The sequence below is a fragment of the Tenrec ecaudatus genome, chromosome 6 (genome assembly GCF_050624435.1).
Source record: "Tenrec ecaudatus isolate mTenEca1 chromosome 6, mTenEca1.hap1, whole genome shotgun sequence".
NCBI classification, from domain to species: Eukaryota; Metazoa; Chordata; class Mammalia; order Afrosoricida; family Tenrecidae; genus Tenrec; species Tenrec ecaudatus.
Genome location: NC_134535.1, coordinates 135,293,136 through 135,310,923, shown reverse-complemented (window position 1 = coordinate 135,310,923; position 17,788 = coordinate 135,293,136). Strand labels below are relative to the sequence as shown.

At 57.2% G+C, this 17,788-nt stretch overlaps 1 protein-coding gene across 14 annotated transcripts in view; it reads left to right on the top strand.

The window, feature by feature from the left end:
• MICAL3 (microtubule associated monooxygenase, calponin and LIM domain containing 3) overlaps positions 1–15,640 on the top strand; it is a 204,998-nt gene extending 189,358 nt beyond the window's left edge. For 3 of the 14 annotated variants that reach the window (XM_075552275.1, XM_075552289.1, XM_075552276.1), the window contains 4 exons: positions 1,520–1,570; positions 12,631–12,730; positions 12,845–12,918; positions 13,000–15,639. In XM_075552275.1, coding sequence (XP_075408390.1) covers positions 1,520–1,570; positions 12,631–12,730; positions 12,845–12,918; positions 13,000–13,184 — 410 coding nt within the window. In that variant the 3' untranslated portion in view covers positions 13,185–15,639. Of the gene's footprint in view, positions 1–1,519; positions 1,571–12,630; positions 12,731–12,844; positions 12,919–12,999 lie in introns of all 14 variants that reach the window. The other 11 variants (XM_075552280.1, XM_075552279.1, XM_075552286.1 and 8 more) reach the window with 8 other exon arrangements.
• The last annotated feature ends 2,148 nt before the right edge of the window (positions 15,641–17,788 follow it).

The window sequence follows — 17,788 nt, the reverse complement described above, 5'->3', positions numbered from 1 at the left end:
TGGCAACCTCTCCGTGCTGTGCTGCGCCTGGGGAATTTCTCAGGACACCGGGGCTCCTACCCCAAGAACATGCTGCTAAATGTGTCCTTCTCCCTCTGAAAAATTGAATTACATCCCTCGGAAGACTGGTTCTCTGTGAGCATTCCCAGTGGCCCTGCTCCAGCTGCCGGGCCATCTCTGAGCCTGAATCACGCACGCTGGCCGCCCTTTCCTCTCTCCCTGCTCCCCAACTGTCCTCCAGTGGCCCCTGGCCGAGACCTGACCTGGGTGCCCTTTTCTCCTGTGGGAAGGTAGGCTCAGCTGAGCAGGATCCTGTAGCATCTTTCCACAGCCGCTGCTGTGGGGCCTGCACCGGCCCTGATGGACCTTGACAATGCATGCCACGGCTCCCAGTGTCTGGGAAGGTCCGACCTTGATAGCCAAGTGGTCCCTCCAGAGGGACCTGATCCCTACCCCCATCTTCCCTATATCCTCCCTGAAAGGACCAGGCGCGGAACCTTCAACCCTGAGGCAGTTACTTGGGTTCTCTCTGGCTCGGGAGCTCCGGCAAGCCCCTTTGGTTCCGGAACCCTGATTCAGACATGGAAACACCCTGAGCGTCAGATGGTCAGATGAAGAGCCCTCACAGGACTGTGCTCCCCTTCCTGATGTGCCTCTTGGGGCCTCCTTGGTCAGCCTTCAGGCGGGTGGGCCTTGGAGAAAAGAGGTAAACACGGTAGGGACTGGAGTTTGGCATGCCCTGCGTTCCTCTGTGGTTTGGGACAGTTCACCCCCACCTGTTCCAATGGCAGTTTCCGAAGTCCCCTAGCAGTGCCCAGTCTTTGCATCTCAGCCTTGGGAAGAAGGTGCGTCCAGTAGGGTGGAGCTAAAGGCTGGAGGCTGCCCAGCAGCCCTGAAGAGCCTGGGGACACATGATGCAGGGTAAGAACCATGCTGACTGCCATGAACTTCAGAAGAACCAGGGCTTCATGCATGTCAGACCATCCCACAGAAGTGCTTGTGCAAGGAGTTTGAGGTGGTCTCCAGTGAGGTCACGCGTGCAAGAGTCCTTGGGCGAGCTATGTCAACCTGAAACCCCATGATCGGTATCCTTGCTGAGCTTGTTTAAGATGCATAGGCCTGGGCCCCAGGCAGCCCCTCAGCCTGGAGGCTTTTAGTGTCCAGGGAATGAGGAAGTAAGTAACCCTGGATCTGCCCCTGACCTTGCTTAAATCTTCCTTAAGTAACTTAGCGTCCCAGGCATCGAGGTTCCACACAAAGCCATGGCCTTCACCCCACCTGGTAGGGGTGTGCCCAGGAGCCCCATGGGGATGGGCTGTTGGCTCCATTGCCCATGGAGCTCCCCGCCCCACCCCGCAGTCTGCAGACTGACGCTGCGTGCCTTCCTGCTGCTCCTCTCCACCCTCCCAGCTATGAGTGTGTGTGAGTGTGTGTCCTCATTCCATTGATCATCTGGTTGGGGGTGGGCAGGAGGGTTATCTGATCCAGTAACTCTGTCTTCACCAATTCCTTGTTGTAGACTATTGGGGAGAGTCTTATTACAGTGACCTCATCGACTTGCATCTGGGTGGTATGTATAGCAGCATCTGACGCTGCCGCTAACCCTGCTGAAACCCCTTCTCCGCCCTCTCCCCTCGATCCCTGCTCCCAAACAACCAGAGGGTCCACCTGATAACCCCGTGCCAGAAGCCAGGCCTTTTCCAGCTCGGATGGAGCGGCGCGCCAGGCCCTCCCCACCGCCCAGAGGGGCTCCCACTCTGGCTGCTTGAGCCCATTTGGATATTTGTTTTTAATAACAAAATATCACCAGTCCGAGGCCATGAAGCTTGCGTAATATCCCCATACAACTGCTTGATTGTTTGATCGCCCCAGCTCCCTCACGCACACACACACACACAGGTGTGTGCTTGTACCTTCCATCATGACCTCTTTGCCCAGTCTCATTGCCCGTAAGTGGTAGGCATCACATCACTCAAACGTTGGTTGCACACCACAGTCAGGAGGGAAGAGTCAAGTTGCAGGAGTGCGTTTTGCTTGTGCCTGAGAGGCCCAGTCCAAGCACATGTGCCGGCTTCACTGCCACCACAGGAGGCCATGCCCTGTCGTCATGCCTGTGCCCCCTGCCCGCAACTTTGCAGAATTGGGGGGCATTTTCCCCCCTCCAAGGGAGACAGGCAGAACCTAAGACAGTGCTCCTGAAAAGGCGGTGCCCGGAGCAGCAGCTGCAGCATCCTCCCCCAGCGGTCCTCAGCCTGTGGGCCGAGGCCTGATCCATCACAGCAGCACAGAGACAGTGATGGGGTAGCAAGGAAAATAATGTTCTGGTTGGGGGGTCCCCGCCACACGAGGAGCTGTCTAAAAGGGTTGCTTTCCTCATTAGGAAGGTTGAGAGCCACAGGCCGAGTAGCATGTCAGAAATGCAGATGGTCAGGCTCCATCCCCCCAGGCCTAGCTGATCTAAAACCCTGGAGGCAAGGCCAGGCTGTCCGTGTCTTGACTGACCTTCGAGGGGGCTCCAACGGTCTCCGGGACTGTTGCTGGGCAGCGCTCGGTGTTCCCCGTGGCTCCAAGGCACGACCGCCGATCCCTGAGAGCCCTGTGTCAAGACTCTGGAAGAGGGTTGTGGAGCAGCCAGCACAGCGGTTGGCCATGGGGGGGCTGGGGGCTCCTGTTCCCACATCCCTGATCTGGCAGCCTGGCCCACCTCTTCCCTTGGCAGCTCCATGCCTAGAAGTGGTTGTAAAACAGAAGAGCAGGCAAAGGGAGTTCTTGTTTCTTATTGTGTCCCTTCTTGGCCTGTGTATTTAAGACACAAAGCCAAGATGCCGACTGCCAGGCAGTGCCACACCCTTAGGGCGCTCCCCCAGGAAGAGACCACTGCGTGGGATTGGTGGTTGCCGCATGGAGTGGCCTGTCCCTGTCCCCCACGCACACACACCCCCGTGCCCTAAGCTCTGGTGTGTTCACTGACTCGCTCGGAACCACTGATGCTGTAAAAGGGCTGATGCTTACGACCCGATTAACCCATCCCTGTCCTTGCCTAATGCCCCGACTCCTGTCCTCCCTCCTCCTCCTAACATCCCCACACCCACCTGGGGAGGGGTGTTTATGGCAATTCTAAATGACTCGCAATGTGGGGGATTTGTTTTGGTTTTTTTTAATTCAAAATCTCCTGAGAAGAAACGGTCAAAACCCATTTCCTCTCAACTGCCCCCACCCTTCTCTCCCCACTCACGATCTCAAGAACTCTCACACACATCTGGTGTCCGTCTGTCTCTTTCCTCCTACCCCCACTGACGAAGGGTTGAAGGGGAGCTGGCCCTGTGACTTTCTAAACTCCGGCTACAAGCCTTTTGGGGTCTCACATCCCTGCACATGCCAGCGGGGAGGGGAGTAAACAGAGTCAAGCCCTCGGGCCTTCGACACTTGTCTCTCAGCCAACCCACAGCCCTGCCCATGAAGCATTCAGAAGCCTTCCGTTCCAATGCCGCTACAGGGGCACCCTTGTCTGTGACCACAGACGTTTTAGTCAGAGCTTCGTGCCTACTACTCATTATTTGGAGTACAGGTGTGCTTTTAACCTGCTGGAGATCTGGAGGCTGCGAGGTTGGCCCAACGGCTCCCCTGCTGCTGTATCCCCAGAAGCCCGCAGGCGCCCTGCTGTCACGCAGCAGCCAGACTGCAACTCCTGTGGGAGGTGAGGCTGTGGGCAGCGCCGTGTCCTGCCCAGGAGAAGCCAGCCTTCTGAGGTTTGCCCATCCAGCTGCCACCTCTGTGGGGCCCGTTGGTGGTAGGCAGCTGTTTGGGGGCTGCGTGTCTGTTGGAAGCCTGAGCCACAGGATGGAGCGTGAGGGAGCCGGGGGTGCACGGTGGACGGCTCAGCGTAGGTCCGAGGGAGAACGAGGAGGCTCCCGTAAAGACTGACTGTCTCAGAAACTCCCGGGGACACTTTGAGTCGGAACCCACCCCAGCGTCAGTGAAGAAAGACTTCCCTTGCTCCGTTCCGCGGAACCTTGTGCTTCCGGAAGAAGCATTGAAGAGGTCACACAATGACCATCCAGGGCAAGAGAGGAAGGGTCCCAGAGTGACCACGCTGTTCCCGCCCCTGAGCCACTCCCCGAGCGCCACCCCCCCCAATCCCATCTTTTGAGAGAGGCGATATCTCTTCTGAAGAACTTTGAATTCCCACGTACACAGTCCTGATGTCTCATTTTCAAAGATATGGCCTCGCAGATTGTATGTCTCAGTGTCACTGATGGCACGCAGATTGCTTTGGAGCGGGGCATCAAGACCTGAAGCTCCCCCACCCCGCCACCAGGCCTGCCCACTGCCCCCTGAGAGCCCTTGTCCACACCTCCCTGTCTTGCTGGCTCTCCGTGTGTGCCCCTAGTGGACTTGGCCACATCAGCTCTGTGTGCATCTACACGTGGTTCTCTGTTTTGCTTCAGAACTTTGAAATCCATGCGACTCTCTGTATGTGGGCGTGTGTGTGTGTGTGTCTGTCTGTCTGTCTATGTGCCCGCTCGCCTGTGGACTTATGCAGGTCTTAACTCCTGCGTTTTCCTACTCCCCACCCCAACCTGTAGATTGAGTTTGCAGTGAAGTGACACAGTACCCAGGGCCACCCCATCCCTGTCATACGTGGACAGCCTAGTCACTCCCCCTATGGGTGGACCCCGCCATGGCCTGGTCCCCATCTCCTGTGGCTCCCTGCAGCTCCTGCCTTCTCCTTTCTGCCCAGTGGCAGGAGGCACCCGCTCGCCATCGCCATGGCTGGCAGGCGGCAGGGTGGGGAGTGGAAGTGCTGGGTTCCCGCATTGCTTGATGGGCAATCCCATCCCTGCTTTGATGTCCCCTCCTGGGGCGTTACCCCCTCTGACAGTGTTGGATACGAGCTGCACCCACACCTTCCCGGGGTGCCACTGGCAGAAAGCAAGAGCCCCCCTCGGGGAGGAGTAGGGCTGAACAGGGCTGGCCCACAGAGGCCCTGTGACCAGAGGTTGGGACCCTCGAAATGCCACTGGGGGAATAAGCCAGCCCCTCACCAGCTCCTGGCAGCTTGCTCCCACTTGGACCGTGTGCTGAGGCCAAATGGCAGTCACAGCCCAAACAAGTTCCGCCTGCTAGATTTTCTAAAGCAAGAAGATAATAAGCCACTGCTGCTAGACTCCCAGCTCCTATGAGCACAGACGCCCGTGAGCATCTCTCTGCCACCGTTGGAGGACTGGGCAGGTGTTCTCCGGCAGGCATCGGTCTTTTTTTTTTTTAATCATTTTATTAGGGGCTCATACAACAATTTTCACAATCCGTACATACATCATTTGCGTCCAGCGCATTCGTACACATGTTGCCATCATCAGTCTCAACACCTGCTTTCTACTTGCCCTTGGCATCAGCTCCTCATTTTTCCCCTCCTGCCCTCTCCCTGAACCCTTGATAATTTATAAATAATTATTATTTTATCATATCTAACACCATCCGACGTCTCCCTCACTCAGTTCTCTGCTGTCTATCCTCCAGGGAGGAGGTTATATGTAGACCTTGTCATCTGTTCTCCCTCTCTCCCTCCACCCTCCCGATATGGCCACTCTCACCGCTGGTCCTAAAGGGCTCATCTGTCCTGGATTCCCGTATTTCCAGTTCCCATCTGTCTTTGTCTCATTTCAGCCCCTCTTCCCCCCCTCCCCCTCACTCACATACACGCATCCCCCAGAAGAGCAGGCTTTCCTTCAGAACGTGGCTGCTGTGGACCTCTAGGGCTGGTTGGATTCAGGGCAGAGTGGTCAGCTCAAAAGAACTTGGGGAACTTGTTTTTCATTCCCGAGGGGGAATCTTACGGGGTTTTCTCTGAGGACACAGGACAGTCGCAGGGGGGACGTGTTAGAAAGAAGTTTTAGGAAAATGAAAGAACTGCACTGGCGAGAAAAAGACCAGGAAGGTGGGGAGGAATCTGCCATTATAACCCTGCACCCAGTTCTGCCGCAGTAGCAAGGGCTGTCCCACAACCCACAAGAAGGTGTTGCCACGTGTGCCCAAGGCCCCGCCCTTGCCTCTCCGAATGGCTTTGCTCCCCAAGGGACCAGGATTTGAGCCCCCGAGATTGCCCCAACTGCTGCTTTGCTGTGGTGTGAGTCCAAAGGCCCAGGCTTCTCGGGGGCAGGGTGAGCGCGCTTCAAGTGCTGCCCCCAGGGTGTACACACCAGGCTGGAGGGCAAGTTGAGAAGCAGGAGCCTCAACCAGCTTTGACTTTCTGGAAGGTTCTCTGATTCTAGAGCAGTGATTTACGGCTCAGCAAGCAACATGGGAATAATGGGAACCCAGAGAGGCCTCCGGCCACCTCCGATCGAGGCTGTGCCCTCTGGACTCTGCCACCTCTCCTTAGGAGAGCAAGGCCCGGCCGTTCTTTCTGCTCCTCTCAGCCGTGGGCACAGGCTGCTTGGGCTCCACGCTCCCTGCCCTGCGGTTTTCTTGAGCTATCCGCGAACGCTGCATTCTGTTGGCTGACCAGACAGGACCGTGTGTCTTGCGGATGGAGTGTCTTCAGGGTGGGTGGAAGGGAAGATGGAATTGCAGAAAGAGCATGTGTAGAAAACAGAGGAAGCCCTCGTTGGCCATTCCACCCGTTCTGGGTCCCAGCCAGGGCAGAGGCCGCCTGGACCAGGGTAGAGACAGGGCCTGGAGGAAGGCCGCCGTGTGAGAGCATCCCTGGGACCTGGTTCAAGTCCTGGCTGCAGGACATCCCCAAGCCTCCTCTGAGCCTCTGTGCAAGGCTGGGGCAGGGGAGATGGCCCCCCAGTTGGCTCAGGAAGTCACCCTTAGTTAGGCCCTCCCAGAGCCTGCGAGCTAACTCCTCATGGAGGACAAGGTCGTAGCTGAGAGTGGACTTCAAAAGTCATGACGCGTGTCACCAGCCCCCACATCAGAGGGAGCAGGGGCTACAGAAGCATCATTTGGGGCTGGAGGGAGGTGACACGCTTCAAAAAGAAGTGCTGATTCTGAGGGACAGATCTAAGATCCCCAGGGAATAAAACGTGCCCGGAGGCTCCGTGTGGCATATTGCAGGAAGGCCCCAACCAGGACCAAATTCAAGGGGGGTGGGGGTGGGGGTAGGCGGGGTGTCCAGAAGTCTCCAAGGTGGTGTGAGATGTGAGTATAGTGCCTCTTCAGGAGAGCCAGGAACCTGTTTGCTTGCTGCTCCCTCATCCCCAGCATCTTAGAGCATTTCTCAAAAGCAGAGGCGTTGCTTGCTGCCCATAGTCGAAGCCTGTGGTCCTGCCACCTCGAATCTCCTTCCAGATCCGGGGCTGGGCTGGAACTTCCCTGGTGTGGTGGGTTTCCCCCGCATTTCGGTCTCTTCTTTCAAAAACCCATCTTTCTAAAAGCAGCCCTCACTGATGGGGGCGGAGATTTGAGAACAGGCCAGAGAAGTCCCAAGTAGAAAGTCGTAGCCTTGTGCCACGCTCTCTCAGGGCGTGGCCAGCCCACGTTCTCAGCCCCTGGGGGTTCACCTGAGGGGTCTGCTGCTGTTTGTGGTGCCGGAAAGTCTGAGTATGTTTTCCTCCGCCGAGCAGCACACAGAGAGCTTCAAAAATTCAGTGGGGTCTAGACCCTAGGATGCACACGGGTACAGACAGGAACTGGAAACACAGGGAATCCAGGGCGGATGATCCCTTCAGGACCAGTGCTGAGAATGGAGATACTGGGAGGGTGGGTTGGAAAGGGGGAACAGATTACAAGCATCTACATGTCACCTCCTCCCTGGGGGATGGACAACAGAAAAGTGGCTGAAAGGAGAAGTCGGACAGGGCAAGATATGACAAAATAATAATTTATAAATTATCAAGGGTTCATAAAGGAGGGAGGTGTGGGGAGGGAGGGGAAAAATGAGGACCTCATGCTAGGGGCTTAAGTGGAGAGCAAATGTTTTGAGAATGTTGAGGGCAACTAAAGTACAAATGTGCTTTACACAATTGATGTATGTATGGATTGTGATAAGAGTTGTATGAGCGAGCCCCTAATGATTTTTTAAAAACAAATTTAAAATTAAAAAAATTCAGTGGGGTCTTTGAGCTGTTCTTCTGTTTTTTCAATCAATCATTTTTTGGGGGCCTCTTACAACTCTTATAACAATCTATATATCAACTGTGTCAAGCACACTTGTACATATGTTGCCATCATCATTTCCAAAACATTTTGTTTCGACTTGAGTCCTTGGGATCAGCTCCTCTTTTCCCCCCCTTCCTCCCTCGTGAACCCTTGATAAATTTATAAATTATTTTTATTTTCATATTATACACCATCCGCTGTCTCCCTTCACCCACATTTGTATTGTTCATCCTCTGGGGCAAGGGGGTGGGGGGGGGCGTCGTACATCAATTGTTCTGATCGTTTCCTCCTTCTCCCCCAACCTTCCCTCTACTCTCCTGGGATCGCTGCTCTCATTATTGGCCCTGAGGGGTTTATCTGTCCTGGATTCTGTGTGTCAAGAGCTCTTAGCTCTGCACCGTTTCTTCTTCCCACAAACTTTTCCAAGTCTTGATAGCAGGTGAGCATTGGCCAAGTCATGAGAGGGACATGGTTCTGGCAGTGGCTTTCCATTGGCTCTGTATTCAGGGGGCCATCCAGGCTCTCTGGGTGGGGCAAGGGGTTTCCGCTCAGCTGCTAATTGGAAAGTTGGTGGTTTGACGGACCTGGTACGGCGGAAGAAAGGCCTGGACGTGGGGCCCTGTGAAGACCACACATGGGGCCTGGTCACCTGGAGTGAGTCAGTGTGTGGCTGCCATGGTGTCTTTTACCTTCGGGTGATTTGAGTATCAGCAGACTCGCCCCCATTTCAGGACAGCAACCCTTCCACCCTGGCCCAGGTTCGGTCCCGCCTGGATCAGCCAGGAAAAGGTCCCCTGAGAAACACGCACTCTCTGGCTCCAATTTAGAGGTGTCCCCCTCAGACCCTGTTTCCTGAGCACAGAGTAAGCTACCATGAGGGACCAAAAAAGGGGAGGTGGGGGCGGAACCTGGTCCTTCTATTGAGGAAAGCGAAGTATTTTCTGGTACCCTGCTGTGGTCACCCTGCCCTGCCACCGGAAGGCCGTTCCTCCGCGGCTCCACTGTCTCCTCTGTGTGCTCGTGAGTTCTGTGATGGCCCCTGCTCAGTTCCTCTCCCTCCTCCCTGCGTAGCCATCAGGCCTCCCTGAGGTCTTAGCCATGTCTCTCTCCACAGTGTCTGCCCTCAGTGGCCCCCTCCGTGACGTGCCGCCACCATCCTGTCACCTCACCCCTTTTGGTTGTTTAGTCCGGTGTGACAGCCCCGGTCCCAGTGGTGGCATTGGCTCCCTCCACGATGGCCTGGGCAGGGGGAGGGGGGAGGCGGCGGGGGTAAGTTACTGGACTGGGTGTATGCTGACCCAATGCCCCCCGGCCCAGAATTGATAACACTTCAGGGGCCAGAGCGCCCAAACCGACCGCAGGCTGGGCGCTGCCTCCACAGGCTCAGATTCCCCCGTGGACGTGGCATTCTGGCGCTAGCAGGCCCCACCTCAGCCCCGAGCAAGGTCAGTTTCCACTCCAGCTCCTGTGACGATGGTGGCATCTTAGCACGTTGCCCACTTGGGGACTCCCAGGGTATCACCTGCACACTTAGACGAAGTATTGGCCACAAGGCTGCCCGGAGGTAGGGAGACCAGTCCAGGGGCCTTAGGCACTTGCGGGGGACAGGAGCCCATGGCCTAGAGGGCTGGGCCACCGTGCGGAGCTGCACACATTGCCCTGCCAGCTGCCCGCCACCATGGGACTTGATGTGTGTCTTCTCTGGACGCCCCTTGCTCCTCTGTTAAGCCCCCCCAGGCCCCCAGCCCCAGGACTGCCACCCAGTGCCTGGGTCTGCTCTTGTTCAGTTTCTGTGCTGAAAAAGGACTCGATTCATTTTGTAGACTTTGTTTCCCTTGTTTCTGCTTCTCCATTTCTTGTATTTTTTTTTCTTTTCCTCCTGTTGTTCCTTTCTCACTTTTTATGCTTTTTGTCCTCTGCTTGTCTTTTGTTTTGTCGTTTATTTCACCTTCTCCCTGTCCCTCTCCAATTCCAATTTCCTCCTCCTCCTCCTCCTCCTCCTCCTCCTCCTCTCTTTCTTCCTCCCTTTTTTGTGTCTCTCCGTTTCCTCCTCCTCCTCCTTGTTGGTCCTTTTTGAAGTTGAGCCCAGTGGCGGGACTCCGCGGCGTAGACCTCTCTCCTTCTGCCCTTGCTGTGTCCATGAAGGTAACGTAACTCCACCCCACCTCCTCCCCGCTGCCTCTGAGGGGGTTGTACAACATGAGTCACACAGGGACCCGAAACCCAGAGATTCCTCTTGCTCTTTCCCCTCAACACCTGCCAGCCCTGTTAGGTGAACCACATGGTCTGTGGCAGTGTCTTGCAAGGTACAGTATCCCTGTGACTGACGAAGGGGAGGCCTGGGAGCAGAGCGAAGCAGGCCCACGGGGATGGCAGAGGGGCGGGACGGGGCTTCGGCAGAGCTTCTACTCGATCGCCCTGCCTTGCGTGCGGGGGCCTTTTGGCCTCAAGTCCATCACCAGCTAGAGGGGCCAGGGCCACAGGGGAGGACCCTCCGCCTGTGCAGCAGCCATTGTCCGGTGGCGTCGAGGAATACTGTCCTTAGGAAGACTGGTCTACACGAGCGCCCCGAGTTCTTAGACACAACAACCCCGACCAACAGGCAAACTTCTCTCCCCGTGTCTTGCCGAGTGTGTGCTGCGTGTGTTTGTTTTGGTTTTGCGTTTTCGGTTTGTCGGGTTTGAAGTCTGTGGTGGTACTGAGACCGTCACAGAAAAGGCATGTGGGGAGTGGGGGGGGGGCGTGTGGTCATGACTAACCCTTGCCAACCTTCCTCTGCTCGCCATGGCGCTCTCTCACATCGCCTCTCCCCTCCATGCCCCTGCTCATCGGCTGTGAACAGTCTCCACCATAGCTCCTGAGTGGCGTCCGGATGTCTCCTGGTGGGGTTTCTTGCCTTGCCCCACGGGGAGGCGGGGGAGCCCTCCCAGGGCACTGGACAGCTTGCATGCCTCAGTCAGGACTCCCATCTCACCTGGGCACGTGGGCACACTGTGCAGAGACGCTCCGAAAGGACTGCATGGAACTAAGCCGGGGCCACTCCATTGGGTGGGGCGAGGAGAGCTGGCAATGGTGTGCGCTCCCCAGGCGCAGGCAGGCGCTGCAGGCCAGGAGGGGCGCCTATCCATCCAAGCAGGGCTCCCCTGGGGCAGCAGAGGTGCAGGTGCCAGGGGGCGGGACACAGATACCAACCTCTGCTTGTGTGACTGGCAGGCAGCTCTGCCTCTCCAGAGGGTGGCTTGGGCATCGTGTGCAGCACCCAGCACTGCAGAAGGAGGCGTGCCTTTGAACAGCACGCAAAGAGAAAAGAGCCGGGGGGGGGGGGAATGTAGTTAGCCTGATGACAGGAGGAGACGCCAGAGAGAGAGAGACACGCTTGCAGGCGTTTCTGCACTCAGCCTTTACCGAGATGGAGCCTCCAGTTACGTGGCATCAAATGAGAAGGGCTGGAAGACTTCTTAGTCCACAGCCACCTGACCTGTGGCCCGTGGATGGACCTAGGTTCGTCAGCACCTTGAAACTTGATGTAGATCCTTTCAGAAAGGGTTTGTAACCCAGAAACTTGTCACCCTTGGAGCCGGCTGGCTGTTGCCTCGAGCAGGGCCACACTGGTGTCATGCAGGCTGGTGCTTCAAGAAGAAGAGTTTGTTCCCTCCTCGATGGCTCCATGCACCACAAAGTCCTTCCTTCCATCCAGCCTCTCACTGCAGTCAGGACGCTGCCAAGGGAGGTGGCGGCGGGCAGGGGCACCATGGTGTGCCTGCTCCACACCAGCTCCGGAAAGTGTGGTTGGGGTGGATTAGAGCAGGGCGCCCGGTCTGGGGTGCTTCCCTGCCTTTGGTGGGAAGCTTACAGGGCCCCCCTCCCCCGGCAGGCACATGCCATGCACATCATGCAGGCCCCGCCAGGACCATATTGGGCAGGAGGCTGAGGCAGGCACAAGTGGAGGAAGGGGGACCCTCCTAGTGAGGGAGCGTGAGCATTAGTGACCACAGAGGCAGGGCCGTAGCTCGGGGAAACCAAACTCTTGATCAACACGAGTGTCACTTCAGATGCTGCTGGACAAAAGGCCTCTGAGACATTCCATTTACGGCATTGATTAGACCGCTTCCTCACAGGATGCCTAGAAAGTAGGCCGTGCTCCATAAATAGAGAATGGGGAGGGGGAAATCCTCAAGCCAGGCAAAGCAATCAGAGACTTGCTGAAAGGAACGATTGAACAAGGGGGCAGGAAGCCTGAGGGGGACACACCAGGTGGTGAGGAGTGGGCGGCCACCACTGACCAGGCCACTTAGGGAGGGGCAGGTGGGGAAGAGCAGGCCTCACAGAGACCCTGGGGGTAGGCGCAGTGCCTGGGGCCAGTCGTTTGTGCCCCTGTGCCCATGTGCTGTAGGCAAACTCTGGGCCTGGCGTGGGGGTGTTCCGGCAGCATCTTGCTCGGCTCTCTTTGCACATTTGTCCAGTGTGGTGGTTCCTGGCGGCCGGGGGGACGGCGGCCGGGCCTGACCACTCCTCTCTCGGCAGGCATGGGCAAGAAGGACGACCCCAAGCTGATGCAGGAGTGGTTCAAGTTGGTACAGGAGAAAAACGCCATGGTGCGCTACGAGTCGGAGCTGATGATCTTGTAAGGCGGGCTGCCTGCCACACAGGGGTGTTGGCCCTGACTGGTTTGGTGGGGTGAGAGGGCTTGGGCTGCAAGTCACCGCCCCTTGTTATCCCCCCGCCCCCAACCCCTCAGTGCCCGAGAGCTGGAGCTGGAAGACCGGCAGAGCCGATTGCAGCAGGAACTGCGGGAGCGGATGGCGGTGGAAGGTACGTGGGAAGAGGGCGCTGGGCGTGGGTGGCGCCTCCCTGGCCCTCCAGCCCGAGTGTCAGCGCCTCCGCTCCCCACAGATCACCTGAAGACAGAGGGCGAGCTGTCGGAGGAGAAGAAGATCCTGAATGAGATGCTGGAGGTGGTGGAGCAGAGGGACTCCCTGGTGGCCCTGCTGGAGGAGCAGCGGCTCCGGGAGAAGGAGGAGGACAAGGACCTGGAGGCCGTCATGCTGTCCAAGGGCTTCAGCCTGAACTGGTCCTGAGCGCCGTGACCCGGAGGCTGCTCCGTCTGCCGGCTCCATGCACCCGGCCCTGGCTGCCCGGGAGTCCAGCACCAGAGAAGCCCGGGCTTCCCGGAGTTTGCGCTCGGTGTCCACGTGCCTCTGGAGAAGCGAGGGGGGAACCCTCGGTGGATACAACACGCCAGGGCCACTCAGCCTCGTGCGGGGAGGGTCCCATCAGTCTTCAACCGGAGGGGCCGGGGAGCGGGCGCTGGACCCAGGCAGACCACCGCCACGCAGGTCCCGGGAAGAAGACGCAGCCGTCTTCCTCCTCCTCCCTGAAACACCACCAAAGAAAGGGAAGCAGCCCTGTCCTGAGGGAGCTGGCCCTGCCCGCCAGGGCGACGCCCCAGCCTTGAAGGGGGAGCAGAGGGCCGGCCGGGCCCAGGTTCAGTACGCAGTGAGGGGAGGGAAGGAGCGGCTTGATGCCCATGCGGAACTGCCACTGGACCCGGAGCGGCGCGCCCGGCATCGCTGGGGGTGGCCCGACGCCTGCGTCCTGCTGCGTTGTGCTTTTCATTCACACCTTGTCGACACTGGAAAATTCTGACTTTGGGTGGGGGCGGCTCGGGCCCTGCGTTTTCAGACACCCCCGCCCGGGCAGTGCGTCCCGCCACGTTGGCCAGGGGTTCCTCTTTCTTTGGCGGTTTTTCCTGTGTTCGCACCTTGAAATGAAGCCGATGGCCTGGCCACGTCCTCAGCCGCTTCGGACCCTTTTTATCAATTAACTTATTTTTTTTAATACTTGAAGAGAAGCAGATTCATTTATATATCTTTACTAGAGACACTGGTCACCTGGCCCCGGGCTGTAGGAGCAAGGGGCGTGTCCCTGTTCCGTCCTGGGGGGATTAGGGGGGCTGATCCAAGACTGAGCGTCCGTGCAACCTGTGCCCCTATTTATTAAACTCCTCCCTCGAGTTGCCCACCTGGGGGCCGCTCCGGCTTTTCTGCCCACCTCCTGTTCATCGTGCCCAGCCCCCTCCTCCTCCGTCCCACACCAGGCCCGCCAGACGTGGACCTCGGGCCGCTCACCTGCCGAGAACACGCTTCAGCCGCGGTGGGGGCCAAGCCAAAAGGCAGAGGTGTGGCATTTGCCTCCCTGTGGGAACCCCAGCTCTGCAGAGCCCACTTCTGCATTCCGGTGCCTCCTCCGCTTGCCACCCACGAAGCATTTCTGAAAGCGTGTGGGTAAGGCCCTATCTGGATTGACCGAACTTGGGTGAGACCTAGTAATCAGACTGGTCAGTGTCCCTCCTCCATCCTAGCCTAAAGTAAGACCAGGCAGCGGTGCGCGTGTTGGAGGAGATGGGGGATTGCCTTTGGCATCGCACAGACAAGCAGATCCAGCCCTGTCTTGCCAAGGTGACTGCAACCTCCCCTGGACAAGGCCTGTCATGGGGGCCAGCGTCCAACTTTTAGTTCGTTCCTTAAACCAAACTCCGCTCACTTCCCACGACCAGCTGGAACCAGACTGTGTAGCGCTCACCCTCTGAGGGAAACCATTGGGGGGCTGCTGTCCGCCAGCTATTGAGTCAGCATGTGGCTAGCCCATGGGAGGCTCCCCACCAGGCCCAGACCAGCTGGCCAACGGGGAGCTGGAGCCGGCTCCTGGTGGGAGGGCCTCTCTGGAGGGAACCAAGGCAGCCCTGGAGCCTCCCAAGGGCAGGGTCGGCCCGGGGTCCATGCGCACCTGGGCATTTCCACGGGAACCATACTGTGCCTCCACTGAACACCAACGACAGAGGAGCAACCGTCCTGCCTGTCCGTCACCTTCCAAAGCGGCCGCCACCTGTGAAACCCCAGGAGACACGCTGCTAAGCAGACATCATCGCAGGCTCTGGCTTCTGCACTTCCTGATTTCTGACAAGGCAGTCTCCGTTTTTACTTTTTCTTAAAAAAAAAAAAAAACAGGCGGGGTGGGAGGTATGGTTGTAGATTCCATCTTCATCTCCCAGTCTTCCAATAAAATTGGACTGGGGTGGACATCAGTGTGTGTGTGTGGCCTTTTCCCTAGCCTCGCCACCCCAGAAGCACTGTGGCCAGTCAAGCTTCGTCGGGCGAGCTGCCAAGTTTCCCGTGGCTCCTTCCTGGCCCCTGAACAAAGAAGCAGTCCACAAGTTACTGATGGCAGGTGATGGGCCATCAGGGCCCTTGTCTGCCCCTGCCTGCTGCCAAGCTCCACCTGAGCGTGTTGTAGCCTCAGGTGCCAAGTAGGACACTTGTTTTTGACCCGTGCCCCTTTGTAGCCACTGGTTTGCGATTGACCATAGAACTCGGTCACTGGTGCATGAAATACTTCCTAACTCCGAAAATGAATGCACCGTCCCCCGGCAAGTTTTCTTCCCAAGAGCTACGTCTTCTAGGGGGCTGGGGGGAGTGTCCGTACATACACTCACACATCTGCATAGAGTGCCAGCCTTGCTTTGAGTGAGCCCAAATAAGTGGGGGTGGGGCAGGGTCCCCAGCAGTGTTGTTACCACCCACCCACCAGCTCCACTTCCTTGGGGTTTTCTTAGTGGAGACTCCTAGTAGGACATCTACCTGCTGTGATGTTTCGGCCTTTGGTCCCAGAAGCCATCCTCCACTCATCGGAACCATAAAGGTAAAACTGACCGGCACTGTCAGACGAACTTCAGTGGGGCCATGGAGGAGGGGGGAGACACGACGTGACCCACAAAACGCATTTTGATGCACCATAAAACACAGTATATTTCTTAAGGTCAATTTTACTGGTCAAGGCTGTGGGCCAGGGTGCAACCTACACCCCACAGCCCTGCCCACTCTAGGAGCCGGAGGCCCAGCAAGTTATCCTTGTGGGCTGTGTATGGGTGTGTGCCTACTGCCATCAAGTCAGTGCCAACTCAGTGACCCTACAGGACAGGGTAGAACTGCCCCTGTGAGTTTCCGAGACTGACTACGGCAGTAGAAAGCCCTGTCCTCCCGAGGGTGGGCTGGCGGTTTCAAACTGCTGACCTTGTGGGTAACTGCCCAATGTATAACCACTGTGCCAGCTGGGCTCCTGTAGGCGTGTGCGGGTGGTTTTAAGAACAGCACTCGAAGTATTTAAAGGGCTTGGTCAGAAATAAATAGGGTCTCCTCCCCCTCTCTGCGAGGACCTGGCTGCTGAGGTTGTGGCCATCCAGGAGTCATGTTTCCAACAGTGAGTAGCTGGTCAGAGACAAGAGGAAGAGTCTGGGTAAGATGGATTCATAGGCGGTGCAGCTGGGAGGTCCAACGTAAGAGGAAATGCAAGGAGGGCACTGGCTCTGGTACACGCTTCACGATGCGTCAGAATCAACTATGCTGCTGCCCCAAGCAGCAGCAGGCCTAGGCTCTCCAGGGCTGTGCCAGACACCCAGCCTGGTCCAGTCAGCTGGGGATCTCGCGCCACCATCTTGCACATCCGTGACCTGAGGAAGGATCTCCCATCTCTGAGGGGTGTGAACCAGGTGCAATTCATCTCCCGAACGGCTCCCATGCCCTGTCCACTCCAGCTCCTCTTCCTGACCTGGCTTCTTGGGCTGGACAACCGCGTTTCAGTCGACCTTCAGCGAGTACAGCAAGAAAACGGAGCGACAGTCACAGCTGACTGCGGATGTGGCGTGGTGCTTACCCAGGAGGAGTGGGAATTGCTGGATCTTCCTCAGAAGAAACTACAGTGATGTGATGATGGAAACGCTGAGAAACTTGACACTTGTCGTCTCTCACAGCGGGAACAGTGGGGAAAACTTACACAGTGAACTAACGATGCGGTTCTTCAAGGATGACCCTGGCCCTCTCTAGTAGCCAAAGGCTCCATATTGGGTGGCAGTGATGCCCACCAGGGGAGGCGTTGGAGAAACTCTGGGTAAATCATGAAGACAATCAGTATGGGGAAATCTCCCGCCAGGTTCTCACTGCGATACAAAGCGGTCTTCCAGAAGGAAATCCATTTCGGTGCCGTGCGTGTGGGGCAATCTTCCTGGACCGCCCATCATACCCTCGCCATGTCGGATCTCACCCAGGATGCAATGCCTGTAGCTGGGATCAGTGTGGAGAAGTTGTCACTCTAACCAAGCCACTGCTGGCAGCACTCCTAAAGACCGAAATCCCATATTCCAAAGGCATGTGGGAAGGACCTCCGTTGGACAGCAAGCCCTGGGCATCCTGTGGGAACAGGCACTGGTCAGAGAAGCTATGAAGGTAACAAGTGTGGGAAACGCTTCTATAGATTTTTATCCCTTTCGGCACATATGCGAGATGGTAGGGAAGAATGGCAAGAATTTTCCAAGCCCCACGATGGTCCTTCACCCCTAGTTTCACACTGAGCATCCGATAGCTCGACAAGCCTTATGTATCCCAGGAATGTGGGAAAGACTGGGTCTTCCTCCTCCCTCACCCAACATAGCCAAACTCACCGGGGAGAGAAGCCTTCCACGTGTAAGGAACGTGGCAAAGCGTTCCCTAGTTGCTCATACCTCGCCATGCATGACCACTGTGAAACAAAGCCTTCTGAATGGGAACACCGTAAGAACACCACTCTGAGCCCCATCTGCCGGGTCAGCCACTCACGCGCGCACTTCGCACACCGCACACCGCGGGACCGT